This window comes from Podarcis bocagei (assembly GCF_964188305.1).
Source record: "Podarcis bocagei genome assembly, chromosome: 5".
In the NCBI taxonomy this organism is placed as follows: Eukaryota; Metazoa; Chordata; class Lepidosauria; order Squamata; family Lacertidae; genus Podarcis; species Podarcis bocagei.
The window spans coordinates 46,954,054-46,975,780 of record NC_138129.1 but is presented as its reverse complement, the minus strand read 5'-3'; the positions used below and the strand labels follow the sequence as shown (position 1 = coordinate 46,975,780).

Genomic DNA, 21,727 nt, shown 5'->3' with positions numbered 1-21,727 from the left:
GATACTGTAGCAAAGTATGATTGGAGGACTCCAGACAAGGAAATACTGGGAACATACAAGTGGGAAGGAAGGGAACCTGTAGCATATTCACATGAATTGAACTTACATACAGAGACATACAGCTCTAAAATAATGTATTAATTCTCAGTTTTAACTTTAAGACTATGTTGTCTCGTTTTCCTTTTACCATTGTTTACCATTCCTTTTACCATTGTTTTCTGAAACTTGTAACAGATTGCTCAAGACTCAAATTTAAAGGACAACAACTAAAGAAAGGAATGTAGCAATAAAGTAGCAATTACAAGCTGAAAAAGTGGCATTTATCCCACTCAGTGTTAGAAACTCAGATAAATAATCCAATTGCTAAATGGCACCTTAAACCTGGGTTATGGTTGCCACAAGGGTATGTCTAGGTGCCATTCCCCCCCTCCCCCAGTGATGCTTGCTGTTGTTCATTTCATTTCTATACTGCATTGTATTTTAAAGAACAAATCTCAACGTGGTTCATAACACATTTAAACATAAAACAAAACAATGCAGAATCAAACAAATTCAAGCTTCAACTAAAATATTTCTGATTCTTCTCTAGGTGACATTTTGCTTTCCCCAGTTGCCAACCTGGCATCCAGAGACCTCCACGTGGTCAGAACTGGACCTGCACCACACCAAAACGAGCCTGGCACCTGGCTAATTTCGAACGCTGCACCTGACCCATCACAGTGGAACTGAAAACAAATGCTTCAGCTTATCTTGAGAATGACTTTGAAAAAGTTAAGGAAGAGATCCTAACAACTAATAGAATAATGGCATGGGTAGACTATTTAAATTTCAGCCATTTCACCACACTGATGGTACAAAACAGACTGGATAGACTTTATGTATTACATAGAAACAACTAGATGACTGAAAGCCCAAGTTCTTAATTCCACTAGTTTACTGAATAAAAAATATATTTTCGAAATTTATTGATGTGCTCTGAGTTTAACTCCATTAAGGATAATTCCCAGCTCTAAGTAATTATGGAACAAAACAGTACAATGCATCAACAATGTGTGTTAAATTTAGATCCTAGAAAAGACATCTGAAGGCAGCTCTGTTTAGGGAAGTTTTTAATGTTTGAAGTTTTATTGTTTTTAGTGCTCTTCTGAGTGGCTGGGGAAACCCAGCCAGATGGGCGGGGTATAAATATAAAAAATATTATTATCATTATCATTAGTATTAAAATATATTTGAGTAACGTGTGTATACAATGTGCTTCATGAACTACAATGTATTTGATGCTACTTTAATCAGTAAGTAGCATGCTATAGTTTAAATTATGTCTGTATACTAATATACAGTGGTGCCTCAGGTTACAGATGCTTCAGGTTACAGACTCTGCTAACCCAGAAAAACTACCTCAGATTAAGAACTTTGCTTCAGGATGAGAACAGTGATTGCGCAGCGGCGGCGCGGCAGGAGGCCCCATTAGATAAAGTGCTGCCTCAGGTTAAGAATGGACCTCCAGAACGAATTAAGTTCTTAACCCGAGGTACCACTGTATTCTCAGAGCAACAAAGTAACAAAAAAATTCACCATTTAAAAATCTATTTTGATTTTCTTTAACACCAGAGGACATTTTAGTGTGCAAATGTGTTTAAATTGGATGTTAATGGAAGGATGTGGGTAAAGAAGATAGAAAGCAATTCTGTATTGGCATACTGATCTCCAGGAGGGTAACAAAAAAAAAGTAAAAGCACTGTAGAAAAGCATAGATATTTCCCCCATCTACTGCTTTTTAGAGGAGAATGTTATTATACAAACCAGGCACATAACTAGTATTTTATGGGGGGGGGGGGAGAGAAAAAACCTGTCAGAATTTTTTTCGATATTATGAATTTCTGTTCATCAACTGGATGAAGTATCCAACAGTTTGCTATTTAAGGCAACAAAAATCTTCAAGTAAACTCTTGAATGAATTCATTCATAACCAGAAATAACTCATTTAAATCAAGGATTATTCAAGTGCCATTAAGATTCATTGCTTCACCTGGCAAGAAGACATAATCTTGAACCATTTCAGTCCTTTGACATCCTGAATTAATTCATACATTGAAACAAATGCAAAACAATGATATCTTCTGCAGAGACCTAAGCATCAAAACTGAATAAACTGGGTTGCCACTAAGCAAGATTAACAAGTGGGAAGACATTTGGAAAAAGAACAAATATTTCAGAAAAAGAATAATGTTTAGTCCACACAGAAATCAGAAATTACCCTTACCCTTTAAGGCCTCAACTCCGTATACAGTGCCCAAAAATAAACATCAACTGATTTAAGATATGAGTTTATTATTTTGTTTCCCCTATCCAAATCTCCGATCCCAATGTCAAAAGGGGAAACATTTCAACACTCATTTTTTCTGGTAAATCAGACACTAACACACATAAAATACTTCATGAGAATCTGATTTGGGTTGTGTTGTTTGGGGTTTTTTAAGAGAAGGAAAATTATCAGATGAGTTGCTAAAAAAAGAGCCATTAATGTCTTTGTCCATTTATTCTGAATGTTAATTTTGGAACATTTTGTTGCTCTGGGAATCTGTGAAATACCTGAATAGTTTGATATTTTTTTCCTACTATGCCAAATCTAAACCCCATAACAGACACCATAAAGATAAAACTGCATTTTGTGTGAAAATATAATGACAAGACTTTTTCTATTGGAATTATTTTGAACAAAAGTTGTGTGTATAATCAAAGCACTGACACATAGGTCAACAATACAGATTATATCCTGTCATTGCAATATTTGTTCGCAGAACTATTTCCTTGCATCAGATCTCATATCCCTCTCATAATTATATCCCAGTAGATTAGTGCCAAGGGTTGTTCATCTCACCTCATTTCATCCCTTCTCAAAGTTTCATCATAGTATTATTATTTAAACTCTTGAGATAAGGTTATTTCACAATGGCTATTGCAACTAAAATATTTTAAGAGTCCCCTTGCCATTGCTTTCAGTGTTTACCCCCCCCATCATAAACTGCTTTCCAAACAGACAAGGGAAATAAAATCAAGCATATCCCACACTTCTTTTTATTCTTCCTTTCCAATCCTTAAAAAATGATTATTGAACCAAACAAGATAGCCTATGCCTTTGCCCAACAGTTTCACCAATCTGTTTCTAATTGCAGCTAAAGAAAGTGTCAACTATATCAACTTCCAGGGTTCATCTGAACTCTAGAACAGCAGCCAAAATCTGTTGTGCTGTTGACTTGGACATTTAATAAAATATTTACATCACTTAAAATTTTACAAGTAATTCACACCGAAGTACGAAAGTGTCAGGAAGCTTAACACACTGAAGTGCTAAAATTCTGCGGAAGTTTTATTACTTTCCAGCTCTGGATGTTGTTGTTTAGTCGTGTCCGACTAAACGACCCCATGGACCAGAGCACGCCAGGCACTCCTGTCTTCCACTGCCTCCCGCAGTCAAACTCATGCTGGTAGCTTCGAGAACACTGTCCAACCATCTCGTCCTCTGTCGTCCCCTTCTCCTTGTGCCCTCAATCTTTCCCAACATCAGGGTCTTTTCCAGGGAGTCTTCTCTTCTCATGACATGGCCAAAGTATTGGAGCCTCAGCTTCAGGATCTGTCCTTCCAGTGAACATTCAGGGCTGATTTCCTTTGATCTTCTTGCAGGCGTCTTTTAATTTTGTGACTGCTGTCACCATCTGCAGTGATCATGGAGCCCAAGAAAGTAAAATCTCTCACTGCCTCCATTTCTTCCCCTTCTATTTGCCAGGAGGTAATGGGCCCTGGGGCCATGATCTTTGTTTTTTTGATGTTGAGCTTCAGACCATATTTTGCGCTCTCTTTCACCCTCATTAAAAGGTTCTTTAATTCCTCCTCACTTTCTGCCATCAAAGTTGTGTCATCTGCATATCTGAGGTTGTTGATATTTCTTCCGGCAATCTTAATTCCAGTTTGGAATTCCTCCAGCCCAGCCTTTCGCATGATGAATTCTGCATATAAGTTAAATAAGCAGGGAGACAATATACAGTCTTGTCGTACTCCTTTCCCAATTTGGAACCAATCAGTTGTTCCATATCCAGTTCTAACTGTAGCTTCTTGTCCCACACAGAGATTTCTCAGGAGACAGATGAGGTGATCAGGTACTCCCATTTCTTTAAGAACTTGCCATAGTTTGCTGTGGTCGGCACAGTCAAAGGCTTTTGCATAGTCAATGAAGCAGAAGTAGATGTCTTTCTGGAACTCTCTAGCTTTCTCCATAATCCAGAACATGTCTGCGATTTGGTCTCTGGTTCCTCTGCCCCTTCAAAATCCAGCTTGCACTTCTGGGAGTTCTCGGTCCACATACTGCTTAAGCCTGCCTTGTAGAATTTTAAGCATAACCTTCCTAGCGTGTGAAATGAGTGCAATTGTGCGGTAGTTGGAGCATTCTTTGGCACTGCCCTTCTTTGGGATTGGGATGTAGACTGATCTTCTCCAATCCTCTGACCACTGCTGAGTTTTCCAAACTTGCTGGCATATTGAGTGTAGCACCTTAACAGCATCATCTTTTAAAATTTTAAATAGTTCAGCTGGAATATAATCACTTCCACTGGCCTTAATATTAGCAGTGCTTTCTAAGGCCCATTTGACTTCACTCTCCAGGATGTCTGGCTCAAGGTCAGCAACCACACTACCTGGGGTGTATGAGACATCCATATCTCTCTGGATACATAGCATTTAAGACATGCAACAAAAATAGCACATTTCCAGCATTTGGTGCATAAAAATAAAGACCTGGGAAAACCCATTGTTCAGCCACATATGTTAGAACTACCAGACTTGGATTGTCAATGGCTGTATTTAACAGTCAAGCCTCTCACACATTTGGCTGAATGTCTGAATAGGGCTCCGAGGAACAGGAATCCATAAATTTGGCTGGCCTTGTTAGCCAACAAAAAATTGTGGTCACCACTACCCTGTATTTCTGATTCAGTAAAACAGTGGGGCTTCAAGCATCTCCAAAGGAACAGCATAAGATTAAAGACAGTCCCCACTCAATCTAACGCAGAGCTCCACTGCACCATGTTTGCTAAAGTACTTGGAAAAACTCTGTAATGCAGCACAATGGCAAAGATGATCTCCTGCACACAAAGGTTGAGGGCAGAGGTTCATTATGTTTGCTAGAGGAAAAGGATACTTGCCATGGCAAGCTGATTTGCAGACACTGGTATTCACATGCAAATCAAAGAAACATTTTCAACTCCTACAGAACAATTTTTACCTTGTTACTGTCTGCTATGAAAAATATCGTTAAGGAAAAAACATTAAAACATTCTTGCATATTTGCTTTTAAAAATTCTCATGAATAACCTTACAGAAAACAGTAATATTATATTATATTATATTATATTATATATTATATTATAATTAAGAGGGGAATCATCAACCAGTAGCAAGACAGAAGCCAAGAAGAGTTGTTTTACCTGTGTTTTGTATCCTCCATGTTTTTGTAAACTGAGTGTCAGGAGGGATGGATTCTCCTTCTCCTATGGTCACATCTTCAACAAATGACATGGAGGGCACATTGATGTTTGGACTCTCAAAATCATAGTAGGCTCCAATGGCTGCTTGTAAGTTCCTGGAAAGAGAATAAAAGGTTTGTTTAACCATACCGCAATAGGGATAACCCCTTAATGAAATAACAATGTATCCCATTTAAAACATGAGAGCATTACTTTCTCAGATTTGTGACTAAAGCCCTTCTCAAATATAGCGTTCTTGTGCAGACTATACATTTGGAGGAAGAATGAGATTGTGCCTATAGGTCCCATCCCCAATGTCCACCATGGAGATGGGGTATCTGCATAAAGCTGCATATGCATAAGCACCCCGTTGCAGATGTGCAAACATCATGTCCATCATCAGAATGTCAAAGGTAGGGCCAGCCAACATAATACTACTGTTACTTCTCTGCACATATAGCACAAATGTGAAAAGCTCCTGTGAAAGGGACTTGTGAGTCTTGTGGGTACGAAGTGAGCGGTGTGCTGGCACAAAATGGATAAAGAGACATTAGTGAATGTTTTTGACAAAGACATTTGAGTCTCTAAAAGTTTAAACACAAACTGAAGGGGGAAGTAATTTACTAAGTGATAGCTTTGTTAGTTTGTTGCAGCAAAATAAGACTATGAGACTTTAAAGTAACACATTTATTATGGTGTAAATTTTTGTGGGCTTAAGTCCATAAGATACATGAAATGTATTCAATAGATACACAAAGTATAATGCTCAGTTGGCAGATATAGTTGGAGCTAACTGACAAAGGAATGCAAAAAGTACAGTGTGATATTTGTACTTTTTGTATTTCATTGCCATTCAACTTCAACATTTTTTCCTTTCCAGTCATCTGTATATATATATACCTGCCAACTGGGGATTATACTTCACGCATCTGAGGATTACACTTCATGTATCTGATGAAGTGGACTTCAGGCCAGAAAAGTTTATCCCATAATAAATTTAGAAATCTAAGATAAAACTGGGGTTTTTTGGAGACAGGGTTTCACAATTTACATTTACACTCTGACAAAAAGCAAAAAGCTTCTCATCAAATAATTGCTGTCAGCAAAAATTATGCTAAAAAAGCAGTAGACATTGCATACTTATAATGACTTGTGGAATAAACTAAGATATAGTATATTAAAGAAAAAACTGAATACAAATCATATTAGAATTGGCTTGTTTGTGACATTAGAATTAGCAATGTTTAAGTACAAAACTGAAAACTGTAACAAACCATAGAAACTCATTTACAGGTAGTACCTAACTCCAAGACTAGCGCCAATATGCCCAAGGAAATTCACCAAAATGCTGGAGAGGATGCACATCCACAGGCACATACCTCCACATGTGTTGGGAATGCCCAAAAATCCAACTATTCTGGACAACAATCATACAAGAAATATGCAAAATAACTAAGCAATTATTAGAAGTCACCTCAGAACTGGCCCTACTAAACATCTGCCAAGATAATAATGCCTAGTCACATCATAAAGAGCTCATAACCCACCTACTCTCAGCAGCCCTAAACATCATAGCCAGACACTGGAGAGATCTGTCAGGAGTAAGCATGGATCAATGGTATCAAACAGTATGGGAAACAGCCTTATTTTAAAAACTAACCAATAAACTGAAACTGACACGGCAACAAACAGAAAAAGATGCCTTCACCCCGGTATGGTTCCCCTATATCACATACACAGCCCAACACAACAACGCCAAGAATCTGCCAGCAGCATACGAATCAATATGGCTAACCTGATACAAAAACACCTACCCACCCCAATCACACATGAAAACGAAGTTCACCACAGCCAATCACAAACAAACAGCCACACCCTAGGCCAACCCCAACCTCTCTCACCACCAAAGGAACACAAGCAAATAGTAAAGAGACCCTGCACAGATGACGCTGACACAAAACCCCACACATACATTGAGCAGAACAGAAGCATTGCCACCTGACCCCAACCCCACTCACCATGCCCCCCTCTTTCCCCCTTTTCTTCCAAATGTAACACTAATGTTTCAACAAATGAAACTGATATGTAGAAAATGTAACATACTTTTGTAAACCAATAAATCTTTAATAAAAAATATGTTTAAACAAAACAGAACAGAAAACTGTACCAAACCATACACTTAATCAAGTCCAGCAGCAGCAATTATGCAGAAACCTAGTTTGCCACACCTCTGCAGTGTAAGCATGTATACAGACATTATACCATGCTGTTACATGGAACAGTCAGCCTGTGTGATCTCCCATCTCCTCATTCAGCTGCCAAACAAATAACATGAAAGCTGGTTTCTTGACCAAACTGAAGAGGGACAGCTGGATGGGGATTTAAGGGCACACACAGACCACCCTTTCCTGTATCAGCCTAGCATGCTGAATGACCACTTGGAGACGAATACACAGTGCTCTGCTATACCTTATGGACATTATTCCATATGGGCACTGTACACAGGGTGGACTGGACTGAACACATTGAATTCTTTGTTTCCTGAACAAAAGTTTAAAGAACGGATAAAAGGCAGAAGGACCACGCCAGTACTACCCTGTTTTTTTCAGATAATACAATTTCCTAGAATGCAGACTGTTATGTGAAGGAAGCACACAAGGAAGAGAAGGTGGTGGCTCTGTTGTCGTTACTATTGGCAGCTATGTGAAAACAAAAGGACGCGGGTGGCGCTGTGGGTTAAACCACAGAGCCTAGGGCTTGCTGATCAGAAGGTCAGCGGTTCGAATCCCTTCAACGGGGTGAGCTCTCGTTGCTTGGTCCCTGCTCCTACCAACCTAGCAGTTCGAAAACACGAAGTGCAACTAGATAAATAGGTACCGCTCCAGCAGGAAGGTAAACAGCGTTTCCGTGCGCTGCTCTGCTTTGCCAGAAACAGCTTAGTCATGCTGGCCACATGACCCGGAAGCTGTACGCCAACTCCCTTGGCCAGTAAAGCGAGATGAGCACCGCAACCCCAGAGTCATCCACGACTGGACCTAATGGTCAGAGGTCCCTTTACCTTTACCTTTATGTGAAAACAGGGGCTAGTGAGCAATGGATTTCTATGCATGCTTTATAAACATGATAGGCATGGGTTGCAGAAATTTCCCACTGGACAAATATCCTAAAAGCTCATACACACAGTTCCATTCAGCTCACAGAGAGCATGTATATTGCACACAATCAATAATGTCGTTATACGTTATTGGGGAAAAATATTTCCAAGCTGTAAGTTACAACATCATATTTCAGGTGCTTGGGCAATCAGAGACCTAGGCTTTGACTAATCCTGCACTACAACTTTTGTAAACCAGGAAGACAAGGCTATATTTAAAACTGCCAGCTCAGTCAAATGGTATGGGATAGGTGCCTGTCACATTAACCACTAAGTGGAAACAAATCTTTTATGTCACCAGCTGCTTCTATACAAAATGAGCTTTATGTAACTCATAATGGGGATATGTCAAGAAACTCCTGTTCAAATCAGTCAGTAAATATGCTAATTTGTTTCACTGAAATATCTTCCCTTCTGTTCTGACCAGAGATGGAACTCACTAGAGGTGAAAAAGAAGAAAGTAATTCATGTTGCACAGTGCCCCCCACCAGCCAACCCCCCACCACCTTCCTGCAGCCTATTAAAAATGCAGATGCTTTCAGATGCCCCATGCTGTACATGTAAAGTGCATAAATGCTAACAAAGTTATTCCATGTTGATATAGGGATGACAGCCACACAATACATATTGTGGAACATTTCTCAAAATATTTCTCTCAACAACAAAAAAACAGAAAACCCCACAGCTGGCAATGTTTTTATTTTCCATCTTGTAAATATGCTTCAAAGGGGAAAGGGCTATTTGTGCATCAGGGCTCATTGCCAATTCTCCTCCCCTCCATGTGTCATATTTCATCACCCAGCTTTGCCACTTGGAATGGTTTCAATGTCTGTTCCAGTTAAAATCTAACTGAAGGCAATGCAAACTGAAAAGCAGACTTGCTATCTCATTCTCTTAATGTATTTTAAGCATATTTGTCTATACATTGCTATATCAGAAACAAAATGAGTGCACTAGTTAGTTTCAGTCTTTGACTTTTTCAATAAGAAAAGGTTGATGAATACTAGAGTTAATTTTTAAAAATGGAAATATTAGAAAAGAGCAAGGGTGGGGGAGAAACACCAGCAGAGTCAGGATGACAAAGCAAATGTCTGACTGAAGTTCAACTGAACAAGTGCTCATTGCCACAGAGCTATTCTAGGATACGCCCACAGAGTCTGTACAGAAACCTGAGAGAGAAGACAATAATGGTGAATACCTTCAAAGTCATATGATTAAAGAACCAGTAACAATTCAAACAGCATTTTTTCTTAGTTCATTTGATTTTAAGCAAAGACAATCAGTGTAAACATCCACTTTGGAACTGCACCCTATTTCAGGAAACTGACTAGATGACCCTCGGGGTCCCTTCCAACTCTACAATTCTCTGTTTCTATTATTCTATGACTAGATACACTTTCAAACCTTTTTAATGAAACCCTTGGGAATGGCAAGATAATCTTTCACCTCCCACCAGCAGTAGCAGTACAAAAGGTATGTTCACAGTCAAGCATGAACTTTGAAGAGCAAAATTTCCACAGAGCTGCCTATCAGAGTTTGTAGCAGAAATGAAACTGATATACTATAAAATGAGCTTTTGTGCTTCAGGGCTATTTAAAGCATCTGGGAATTCTGTCACCTAACCCCTGCCTGCCCGCACGCCCTCCCAAGTTTATTTGTATCCATGTAAAAAATCTTACTGAAAACATCTTTTTACAAATTCTAAGTGCACATATTCATTTCAAATAACCCATTTATTGTGCATCCTAGTCTTGTCCAAGAGACAAGAAACAGTCCTTTGATTAGTATGGTTAGTTGCCTCAAGCGTCTTCGCCTTACCTGCCCTCTTCAGCCTAGGTTAGTTACTCTAGCGTCTTTTCTTATAATTTAGTTAGATTACAGAAGTTAGGTTTATTTGTACAACACTAACTATGATTCACCACATGGTCTGTAGAAAATGTCTCTGTTGATACTCCATTTAAATGAAGCTAGTTAGTTCTTCAGAAGAGTGTCAGAGAGAGGCATTATACAAAATAATTGAAAATACTAAACTGGGAAAAAAACCTCAGAAGCCCTATTAAATACCCCATAGTCAGCCACCAACGCTGCTCACCTTCTTTCTGTCTGGGGACAAAACATATTATGTTTGCCGTTATCCCCCCTGCTCCGCCTCAACTAAAAAAAGCAGGATACAGCTACCAGTGATATATCACTATTTCCAAGCTTGAAAAGGCTGGGTGGTGGGTGGGAGGAAACAGATACTACCACTGTAGTATTGCATAAAATACTATGCCATCATTGCAACAGATGCCTCCTGGATGCAGGGTAGCATGCACACAGAGAACACTGGATGCACTCTCTTGCTGATCATCTGCCACTTTTCTCTAGACACCAAATCTGGATTGCGGGGCAAAAAAATATGCTAGTGCTTACAACATATCAATGTTTTTGACTCCTGCCTGTTAGGAATCTAAGAAAAATATTTAGAAATAAAATGTATTTGAATTTTGTTGTTTGAATGTCTGCATAGAAAATGCTTGCAACAGATATGGGTGCACTTTTCATGTATAAGCACTGCAGCATGATGTATCTAGTTTTCCAAGAACCCTAGTTTTTATTTCAGAAGAGATCAATTTCTAGTTCTCACATTAGCAGAGAAAAAACTGAAAATGGTGCAAGGTCAGGACCTGAGTCAACCTGTATAGCACTTCAAAGCACCAAGACTACACTTTAGCTTCACTGCTGCTCAAATTCTGAAATCCTGCAAAAATCTCTTAACTATTTTAACAAATAACTGCTTCAGTGTATCACCCACCTTGAAATTTACAGACCCAACCAGGTTCATAATGTCTAGATCTGGGATAGGGAACCTGTGCCTCTCCACATGCTGGACTGGAGATATTAAGTGGAGTGGGAGATGTCAATTCCATGCAACCAGCACCAAACATTTTAAAGGAAATATTTTTGTGGGGTTACAATTTTAATCTGGAACCAACTGTGATCCCACCCGCAACTCTTCTCTCTCTGCGTTGACATGTCTAGAGGAATCTGACTTAGCTTTGCCCCCCACCTTCCCTCTTCTAGGATGATCTGATAAAAGTTTGGCACTTTTTAAAAACACATACCCTGTCTCTCTTCCCCTTTCGCCTGACAGGTTTGGCTGATGACAACATCCCCCAATGTGGGTGCAAGCGGAGAATTTGCATCTTTGAATGAGGATGCTGGTTTTTTGTTCAGGAAAGGGAAAACAACCAGCTTCATGTTTACAGTATCCGTGGTGGTTTCCCCCCACCACTACCTCAGTTAAAGACAGGATACTTACCCCCTAGCTAAGGAGCAAGTCAGAAGGACAAACAGGCAGAATAAACGTTTTGTACAACATTCCAGCCACCCAGCCACCCAAAAGCCATGTTTTTCCATGCTACCTCCCTTATTCTCCTCTATCCAAGCAAGCAAGAGACTAGCTGCTATTGTTGTTGCTTATATTTCAAATTATGTTTATTTTATGTGAAAAAGCAATAAAATACTTGAATGGCAAAAATGCCCCTATTTTTTAAAGGACATTCTAGCCAGGCAAAGCACTTATGGTGGGTCCAGAGCAGATACTATAGTGAAAGTGAAATGAAAGGATCAACAGCTGCAAACCTAGACATTAGGTTCATTGGCTTGGATCCAGACTAAGTTAGTTGCACTTATGCCCCACTGAATCAACAGGACTCAAGTCACCACTAACTTGTCACAGTGATTTCAGTGAGAAATAGGTTTAGCTAGTAGCCTGGATCTAATCAATACCATATATGTCAAACAATCAATGTGTTGTATTCAATAGCTGCTCAGGGCCAGCAGAAGTGCTTCATATTTTTACCAATCCCTCTTACCCAATACCCCCCAAAAGTATATTTATTTACTTTAAGTTCTGCCTTTCTTACCACAGGAGCACAGGGCTGCAAGTAGTAAGTGATAAACCAATACAAACATATTTAAAACAATCTCAGTACAGATGCAGACTGGGAAAGATCTCTGTTTAAAAGGCTTGATGAAAGAGGAAGGTCTTTAGTAGGTGCCAAAAAATAAAAATAAAGACAGCACATTCAAGGGGAGAATTCCAAAGGATAGGTACCACCACATGAACAGCACAATTACTACATTATATGGAACAGACATCCTGATCAGATGGTATCTGCAGGAAGCCCTGACTTTCAAAGTACAGTGATTTATTGGATATATAGCAAGTGATATGCTCTTTCAGGTATCATGATCCCTAGCTGTATAGGACTTTACAAACCAGTCTGATAAACATAGCCTGGTAGCTAACTGGCAGCCAGTCTGATTCTTTCAACAGAGAGGCAACATGTTGGCGATATGCTGCCCCAGCAAGCAGTTGAGCAGTCACATTTTGCATCAGCTGTAGCTTGCAGACCAACCTCAAAGGAAGCCCTACATAGAGCACAGTGCAGTAGTCTAGCCTGGGAGTTACCAGCACATTGATGACAGCGGTCAGGCTATCCTGGTCCAGAAATAGACACAGTTGTCATATCAGCTGTAGCTCTCAGACGACACTCCAATAGTGGCAGATGAATCCAGAAGCACACCCAGACCATGAATCTGATCTTTCAGGGGGAATACGACCTTGTCCAAAGCAGGCAATTGACCAATTATCCAGATTCAGGAACCACCCACCCACAGTGCTTCCATCTTGCCAAATTCAGTTTATTGTCCCTCATCTAGAACACTACTGAGTCTAGGCGCCAGTTCAGGACTTAAACAAAATCTGAGAATTGCAGAGTTGGAAGGGATCCTGAGGGGCATCTAGTCCAATCCCCTGCAATGCAGGAATCTCAACTAGATCAAAGAATCATAGAGTTGTAGAGTTGGAAGGGACACCACCTCCTGTGGGAGCAAGTTCCACAGTTATGAACTGTGTGAAAAAAAATACTGTCTTTATCTTAATTTTCCAACATGCAGGCTCAATGGATGTCCATGAGTTCCCCTGATTCAGATGTTACAGAGAAATAGAGCTGGGTATCAGTGTAATAATGACACCTCACTCCAAATCTCCAATGGCTTCATATAAATATTAAACAGCCTTGGAGACAAGATAGTATCCTATGCCACCTTACAGCACCATTGCCAGGTGACTGAAAGACAATCATCCAACGCTATTCTTTTAATCCAACCCTGCCTCCAATACTTACCACACTAAGCGGGCTCAGAAGGTTGCCATGCTTAATAACATCTAAAACCACTGAGAAATCAAACAAGAATAACAGGGTCATATTCCTTGCCCTTCTCAAGATAAAGGTCATCCATCACGGTGAGCAAGAGTGATTCAGTGCCATAACCAGGTCTGAATCCAGATTGAAATGTGTCAGGATAAACTGTTTCATCCCAGAGTCATGCCCCAACTCTATCACAGTCTCTAAAAAGCAGGTATTTGCTTAGAATATACACTTTTTCAAAACCACTGCAGTCCAGTATCTTTAAATTACAGTAAACTTTACTGCAGGGAGGTTGTTCAACTTCAAAACAAAAGAGCCCACTCATGTGTGTATGTACAGTGGTGCCCCGCAAGACGAACGCCTCGCGAGACGAAAAACTCGCAAAACAAAAGGTTTTTTCGTTTTCGAGTTGCCTCGCAAGACGAATTTCCCTATGGGCTTGCTTCGCAAAACGAAGCTTGCCCCGCAAGCTCCGGGGACAGCAGGTCTTCCCCGCTGTCCCCGGACCTCTTTTGAAGCAAGGGGCGGCGGGGAGAAGCGATCTTCTCCCCGCAGCCCCAGGTCCGGGGACAGCAGGAAGCGCTTCCCGCTGTCCCCGGACCTCTTTTGAAGCAAGGGGCTGCGGGGAGAAGCGATCTTCTCCCCGCAGCCCCAGGTCCGGGGACAGCGGGAAGCGCTTCCCGCCGGACCTCTTTTGAAGCAAGGGGCGGCGGGGGGAAGCGATCTTCTCCCCGCAGCCCCAGGTCCGGGGACAGCGGGAAGCACTTCCCGCTGTCCCCGGACCTCTTTTGAAGCAAGGGGCGGCAGGGAGAAGCGATCTTCTCCCCGCAGCCCCAGGTCCGGGGACAGCGGGAAGTGCAGCGCGTCTTCCCTGCTGTCCCCCGGACCTCTTTTGAAGCAAGGGGTGGCGGGGAGAAGCTATCTTCTCCCCGCAGCCCCTTGCTTCAAAAGAGGGGACAGAGCGGCGCTTCCCCTCTGTCCCCGGACGGTCTCCATAGGAACGCATTGATTGATTTTCAATGCATTCCTATGGGAAACCGTGCTTCGCAAGACGAAAAACTCACAAGAAGAAAAAACTTGCGGAACGAATTAATTTCGTCTTGCGAGGCACCACTGTATACAATTCATTTGCAGAAATGCAAATTTTACTGGCCACTGAGAATGAGCTAAAAATAAAACAATCACCACCCAAGGAAAAAGAGAGGTGAAACCTACAATTAGGCCAGTTTAAAACCAGACAGATGGCAACTCTACACCATTAAAGAACTAGAACATGTTCAAACAAGTTGAAGCATAATGTTAAAGGAGTTAGAAAATGTTAAATGCTAAATTGGCTCAAGACAGCTCACTAATCGCAGTATCTAAACTTAAGGTGCTAGATATGTTTTCAAAGTCAGCAGGCTTTCTAGATTACGTATCACCTGGTGGAGAAGAGAAGAATGGAATGCATGCTCAGCATTTAATAAACAGCAGAGCTTCTCATAGATGAACTGGAAGTAAAATATCTTCACTATACACCCAAATATCTAATATTCAAACTGAGTAACCTTTTTAAAAACCAACAACAACCAGGCTCTTTGTAAAGTACTATCCAATATCAAATAATAACATTTTTGTTGCAAGGCAACGGAATACTGTTCCTATGGACATATTAGTGACCACAAGTTATTATTATTATTTATTAAATTTCAATACCACCCTTCATCCGAGAATCACAGGGTAGTTTACAGTAAGGGGGGGGGGATTATCCCACAAACTGCAATGTCATATATTTTCAGACCAAGTGAAATTATGTAACTCAAAGGACAAAACACTATAGTACTTTTTAAAAATATTTTTAATCTAAACACAATCCTATCATATATTGTACTGTTCAGAGTCTATAAACATTACAGGGCTGCAGTTAAGGTCTTTTGCAGGTAGATCGTCAACAGGACATTCTGGTGCAGCTAACAGGAATGGAAGTGAAGTCAGAACAAGAGAAGATCTCTTTCAGTGGTTTCTCAAAAGAAGCCTACCCCATGATTCTGTGCCACATCAGATCTGCTCTCCTGGGTAATATAGCCACAGTGATGCAATAAGATTTGCAGCATGACTCCTTTGAACATTATTCAATAGCCAAAGTTCAGGGTCATGTGGAAAGAATCTATACTACAGCTCTTTCCCCTTCCATCATTATTTCAAGTGTATGGAGGAATGATAGTGGTGAGGCAAGAAGCCATGGCAAGCAGCTCTCGTGTAAACTTGACTTCTTCTTTCTTCTTCTTCCTTTTTTTTTGTAGTACTGAGCAATGGTGAAAGGTGCCATTCTTTAGCAGCTCCCAAGCTACTAAAAACACAGGAAGAGGACCGCAGTTACACAGGTACATCAACTCAACTATACTGGCACTACTAGAAGGCCAAAAGTAAGGGGGAGAACAAAGACTTAGAAAGAGCAGGTTAGATGAGTGCCAATTTAATGTTTACCTGCAGAGTGCCTATCCTTCTTACATCAGTGTTACAATCGTCAGCAGCAGAAAATAGCATATACTGATGTATCCCACTGACTAACCAGGCTAGAGAATAAGATCGTGACTAGTTCCATGCATGGCCATATTTACCTAGTAACCCATCATAACACTAGATATATATGATACAGCAAGACAAGTCAGCTCATGCATCAAACAGTATTCCTGGGGAAAATTCAGCTACAAACCTATGGAACTCTTCAGTACATAAATAAGATTGGAAAAGATGGGAAATTGCTTTTGAAGCTCAAAAGAGGCCATTTGGGTAAACTACACACATTCTCAAGATTAACAGACTCAAACAGAAAAGGATGAATGGCAGCTGTACAACACCTATTTTTTCAGCCTCCTCACAGGAGTCTTACTACAGGCCTCTGAACACAAGACATCTACCAGGAATTCTACTCTACAAGTTTTAACAGGGATGCAAGGACAGAATACTCCACAGATAATGTAGGGACCCAAAATGGGGTGGGGGAAGCAAATCAGAAGGAGCAGAGCAGAATATACCCTTCAACCCTTACAAGACTACTCCTTCCTCTCCTTTACCAGGACAGGGATAGGAATCTGGACACTGATATGCCAATGGCTATAGATACTGAACTAGTGAGAGGGGCACCTAACTCAGCAGTGAGAAACTTTTCAGCCCCAGGGTCACAATCCCTTTGAGGAGCCTTCAGTGGGCCACAAGGAATGACAGAGCCAGAGGCAAAAGTGTTATGCAGCAACAGTTATGACTCTTACTGCTGTCTGGTAGGCTACATTCCAGCCATACAAAGGTCACAGGTTTCTATACACACACATACAATAACACATATACAAATATATACATACATAAACACACACACCCTACACCGCTCCATCCAGGAAAACAAGAGACATTATTGTTCACGAACACATTCCAGGCAATCAAAAAAACCTGAGGAGAGTATGGAACAGTGCTGGAGAGGGGCATAGCCTGAGTAGGGGAAATAATCTAAGATGGGCCCCAACTGTGAGACAGAAAGGACTGGAAGGCCACATTTGCCCCCCACCCCACCCCCTATCCAAGGTTTTCCACTTCTGACCTAATCTTTTCCTCAACCAACAGGCAGGCAGCAGATATGGGCAGTCAAAAACATGTGTGTTTTTTATTTGATACTATTACAACACACACCAACATTGTTCAACAGAAGTCCTACATAATTCAGCTGCATATCTGGTTTTATAAGTAGTTCTGGGTGTAGGCAGTCCCCCACCTCACCCTTCAGGTTGTATCCAGCACTATCCAAATGTGATCAGAGAAAACACATGATTTCCTCTCCCTCCCCTTCACAGCTCTCCATTCATCCTCAAGATCTGCTCCCAAAGTTTGGGGAACCCTCTGCTCATGCAACATTAGAATCTGCTCTCAGACTTAACACTAGATAACTATGAGAACTATGCCCAAGTCTGGCCACTTCACTTATTACTAGAGGAAGCGTTCAACATCTCCCCAAATAGCCACTCTTGATAGTGCATTCAGCAATTGTTGGCATGAAAATACTACAGTGGTACCTCTAGATGCAAATGGGATCCGTTCCAGAGCCTTGTTCGCATCCTGAAGTGAATGTAACACGCGACTGTGCGGGTCGCGTTTCGCTGCTTCCGTGCATGCACATGTCATGAGCGTTTGCGCATGCGCGAGCGGCGAAACCCCGAAGTAACACGTTCCGTTACTTCCAGGTCGCCACGGAGCACAACCCGAAAATGCTTAACCTGAAGCGTATTCATCCTGAGGTATGACTGTACTTACCTACTAGTAAACAGACAAAAGATGGGAACATGGCAGGGGTAGTGGGGAGACTGAAAGTTGTAGCAAGCTGGATAATGTAACAATAAAGGTCAGTTTGGACAGAACATGTCCTAAACCAGGGGTTAGCAAGGTTTATCTTGCCTGGGCCAGATTGGTCCCGCGGAGATCCCTCTGTGGGCCGGATTGTGCACCGGTGTGAGCGCCCCCGCCCATGATTTTCAGCCTCTGCGCATGTACAGACGCGATTTCCCGTGGTGCGCTGTGCTGGTTTAGCGCAGCGCATAAGAAAGAAACTCAGTTCGGGGGTGGCTCATGGGCCAGTCAAACGACCTCTGCAGGCCACTTCCGGTCCATGGGCCTTAGGTTGCTGACCCGTGTCCTAAACCGTAATGTAGCATTATGTGCACAAGCTACAACAAATGTCAGTCTTGCATACTTTCCTGCATACTCTCCTATGTCGTGTTTAAACTCTGGGAACTCTAGTTAGTTTAGATTATGGTTAGTTCCAACAGGTCAAACCATGGCTGATGATCCTAAATTGTTCACAAATCATTGAATAAATATTAAACTAGCCAAAGTTCAGACATAACATGGAACCTTGGTTATTTTAAAATTTAAAAAGAAGAATTTGATCTCCTCCTATAGTATGGCTTTACATGCCCTAAGTAGAAGACTGGTTAATTTAACCTATTATCTATGACGCAAATTAAATGCAGATCTCCAGTATCTCAAAGAGAGGATCTTTATGAGTATTGATACCAGGGATCTTTTAACTGGAAGTGTAATGAAATAAACCAATCATTTTTAGCACCCCTGCACTCTACAGCTGGGCCACACCCTTTCCCAAGGGTCACAACATCAGACAGTAAGTGGGGGCTCCCGAAAAATGTTGCTGCACAACAAAATAAAACCCTTCACAAAGTTAACCTTGATGTAAAGGTAGAGAGTGCCATCATAGGTTTCTTCTTCTTGACTTCCTTGCTTTCTGTAGGAATCATTTTCCCCCCACAATGAAGCATGCAATTATGCAAGTCCCTACCTACATTTTGAAATTGTATATTCCAGACACTAGCTTCTCTCATCTACATAGACCAGGTTCTAGTCTAGGCATAACCATACCTACCTCTTATTTTTCTTGGGATAAAATGAGACACTTATGCACACCAAGCTGAGATCCTTTGAAAAAGTGTAAAATACATACCTGACAAATAAAATAAAGAAATGATACACCAGACAGAAAACCAGTTACTGGTGTCTTATTTATCAGTCCAATCCTAATCATGTTTACTTCATTAATTTCAACTGGATTTCCATGTATGGTTGAAATGTGGCAAGAATATACTTTTCATGTTCCCTTGTTCAGCCGTTTGAGCTACCAAGGTGTTGGATACCCCATGCGCAAAATAACTTTATATGTGTACACACATTTTTGTATTTATTTCCAATTATAATATTTTTAATAGAGTGGCATTTTTGTAAAGCAAAATTGGTGGGTGAAGGGATTCAGGAAAGCTATGCATGTAGTAGAGTGATAGCAGGAAAAAGTATGAGAAAGAAACAGGAAGAGCTAGCCACTGAAAACATGCTCCAACACCACACCTCTCCACCACATTCTCACACGCTGCAGGCATGGCTTTTTAGAACCTTTAGTTTACAAACCTGAGAATTCAACACTGTTTAGGAAGTAGTAATTAAAGTTGTGATTCGTATGATTCCAGCCTTTTCAACTGTGGCCCATACAGATGTGATTGGCCCAACCAATGGTCAACAATTGCCCATAAATTATTTGACCTCCAATGTTTACAGTGTGATCCTACTGATAGAGAACTGGGATTGGATCTAGAAATCCAAGCCTTGCTTCTGTCATGGACTCACTGCACAGCCCCCGATATTGAAATCCCCAACAATAAAAAATAATAATAACATGACTAGCCAACCTCACAGGGTAGCTGTGAAGTAAAACACTCAAAAAGAGAACAAATCAATATCTGAGTATACATAAATCCATGACAACTGACCACAGATTTCAGACACTGTCAACTTTTAATTCTATGCCTGGCAAATGAAACTAGTAAACAATCCCAAGAGAAGATGTTTTCCCAAACTCTGAACCTGTAAAAGCTAATAATCCACATCCCCACTATGCAATCCAGCCGCTGAGATTATATGAACTGTATTCCAGCTAAGAAGAAAACATCTGGCCTGTGAACTTGCACTCTGGCTTTCACTCTAACGAACAGACACCCTTTTTGCATTGCTGAATATATAGAGACACAATTAGAAACGAAACCATAACATGACGGAACCTGTCACGAAGCACGAAGCCTTTAAGGAGAACAAGACGACCCACGGATTTGGACCCAAGATGACGCCTACTCCTGTCGAAAGAGGGCCTCATCCAAATGCCTTTACAGACGGGGGAGGGGGTGGGTAGAAGCGACTACTGCTCCTTTATATTTTGGCGGCACTTGTATGACATGCTCCGCGAGTGAAGACGCGTCACACTGAGGTTGTTTACATTGGACGGAGCTGGTCCACCATAGAAAGAGAGGAGAGACGCGACGCTGCTCCCCCGCCGCCAGCGCGTTCGGGATCCAGCCCTCGCCCGGACTTCCTTGGCGGGGCAACTTCCCCAGGACCGGGAGAGCGAGCTGGGCCTGGCGAAGTCAGCCCCGTCAGGGCCTCCTCCGCTCAGCCCTCCCGAGAAGACACGGCCAACCCACGCGCCGCTCCCCCCCGCAGCCGCGGCCCACCTTGCCCACCCGCCTCCCCTGCTTCCCCTCAGGGCTTGTACCAGTTCGTCATGTCCAGGAAGAAGGCGCAGCCGGCGGGGCTGAGCTGAAAGCCAAGAAGCCGCTGGAACTCGCCAATGAGCACGTCCTTGTCGGTGGTTCCCAGGCAGCTGAACTTCTGCATCAACTCGGCGTCCAGGTCCACTTCCATCCCCTCCATGGCGACGGGAGCCCCTCTGCCCGCGCCAGCCCGGCCCCTTCCACTAGGCCCCGGGCTGCCCGTGAGCCGCCACTACCGCCTCCTCAGAGCTGCATGGGGGGGAGGGGGGAGTGAGCGAGAAAAGCAAGCGGGCGAGTAGCACGCAGGGCACGCCGACGTTGCCAGCGTCACCGCGCGCCGTGACCTCACAGACGTGATGACATCATAGCAGAGGGGGACCAAAACACAAACAGCCCAATGCAGTAGAGGGGAGGGGGCGGTTTCTGGATGCAAATAAGCTGCGCTTAAGGTAGATTGAGCGCCTTTGGGTTATTATTCTTTTTAATTTGGGCAGCGAGGCTTGTACAACCCGATCCTACGCGTATTTACTCGGAAGTAAGTGCCATTGAGCCCAGCGGGGCTCCTTGCTTCCAAATAAGTGTGCAGCAGATTGTATCCTTCTTTTCAGAAGCGACATTTCTGTTCGTTTTGTTCGGCTGCTGCCCTTTTCTTTCTCTTGTCGTAATACGGAGGGGATTTAACCCTCTATACTGTTAACTACGTTGTGTACCCTAAAATACTCTTAATAAACACCGGGTGTTTCGGGTGTTGTTTTTTAAATGAGATTTCTGACACTGGTATCC

At 41.9% G+C, this 21,727-nt stretch overlaps 1 protein-coding gene across 2 annotated transcripts in view; it reads right to left on the bottom strand.

Annotated features, from left to right (window-relative positions):
• ILRUN (inflammation and lipid regulator with UBA-like and NBR1-like domains) overlaps positions 1–21,252 on the bottom strand; it is a 34,060-nt gene extending 12,808 nt beyond the window's left edge. The window contains exons 1-2 of one of the 2 annotated variants that reach the window (XM_081195889.1): positions 20,947–21,252; positions 5,481–5,635 (exon numbers count right to left, since the gene is read on the bottom strand). In XM_081195889.1, coding sequence (XP_081052015.1) covers positions 5,481–5,635; positions 20,947–21,104 — 313 coding nt within the window. In that variant the 5' untranslated portion in view covers positions 21,105–21,252. The remainder of the gene's footprint in view (positions 1–5,480; positions 5,636–20,946) is intronic. The other variant, XM_081195890.1, reaches the window with a different exon arrangement.
• Between the last annotated feature and the right edge of the window lie 475 nt (positions 21,253–21,727).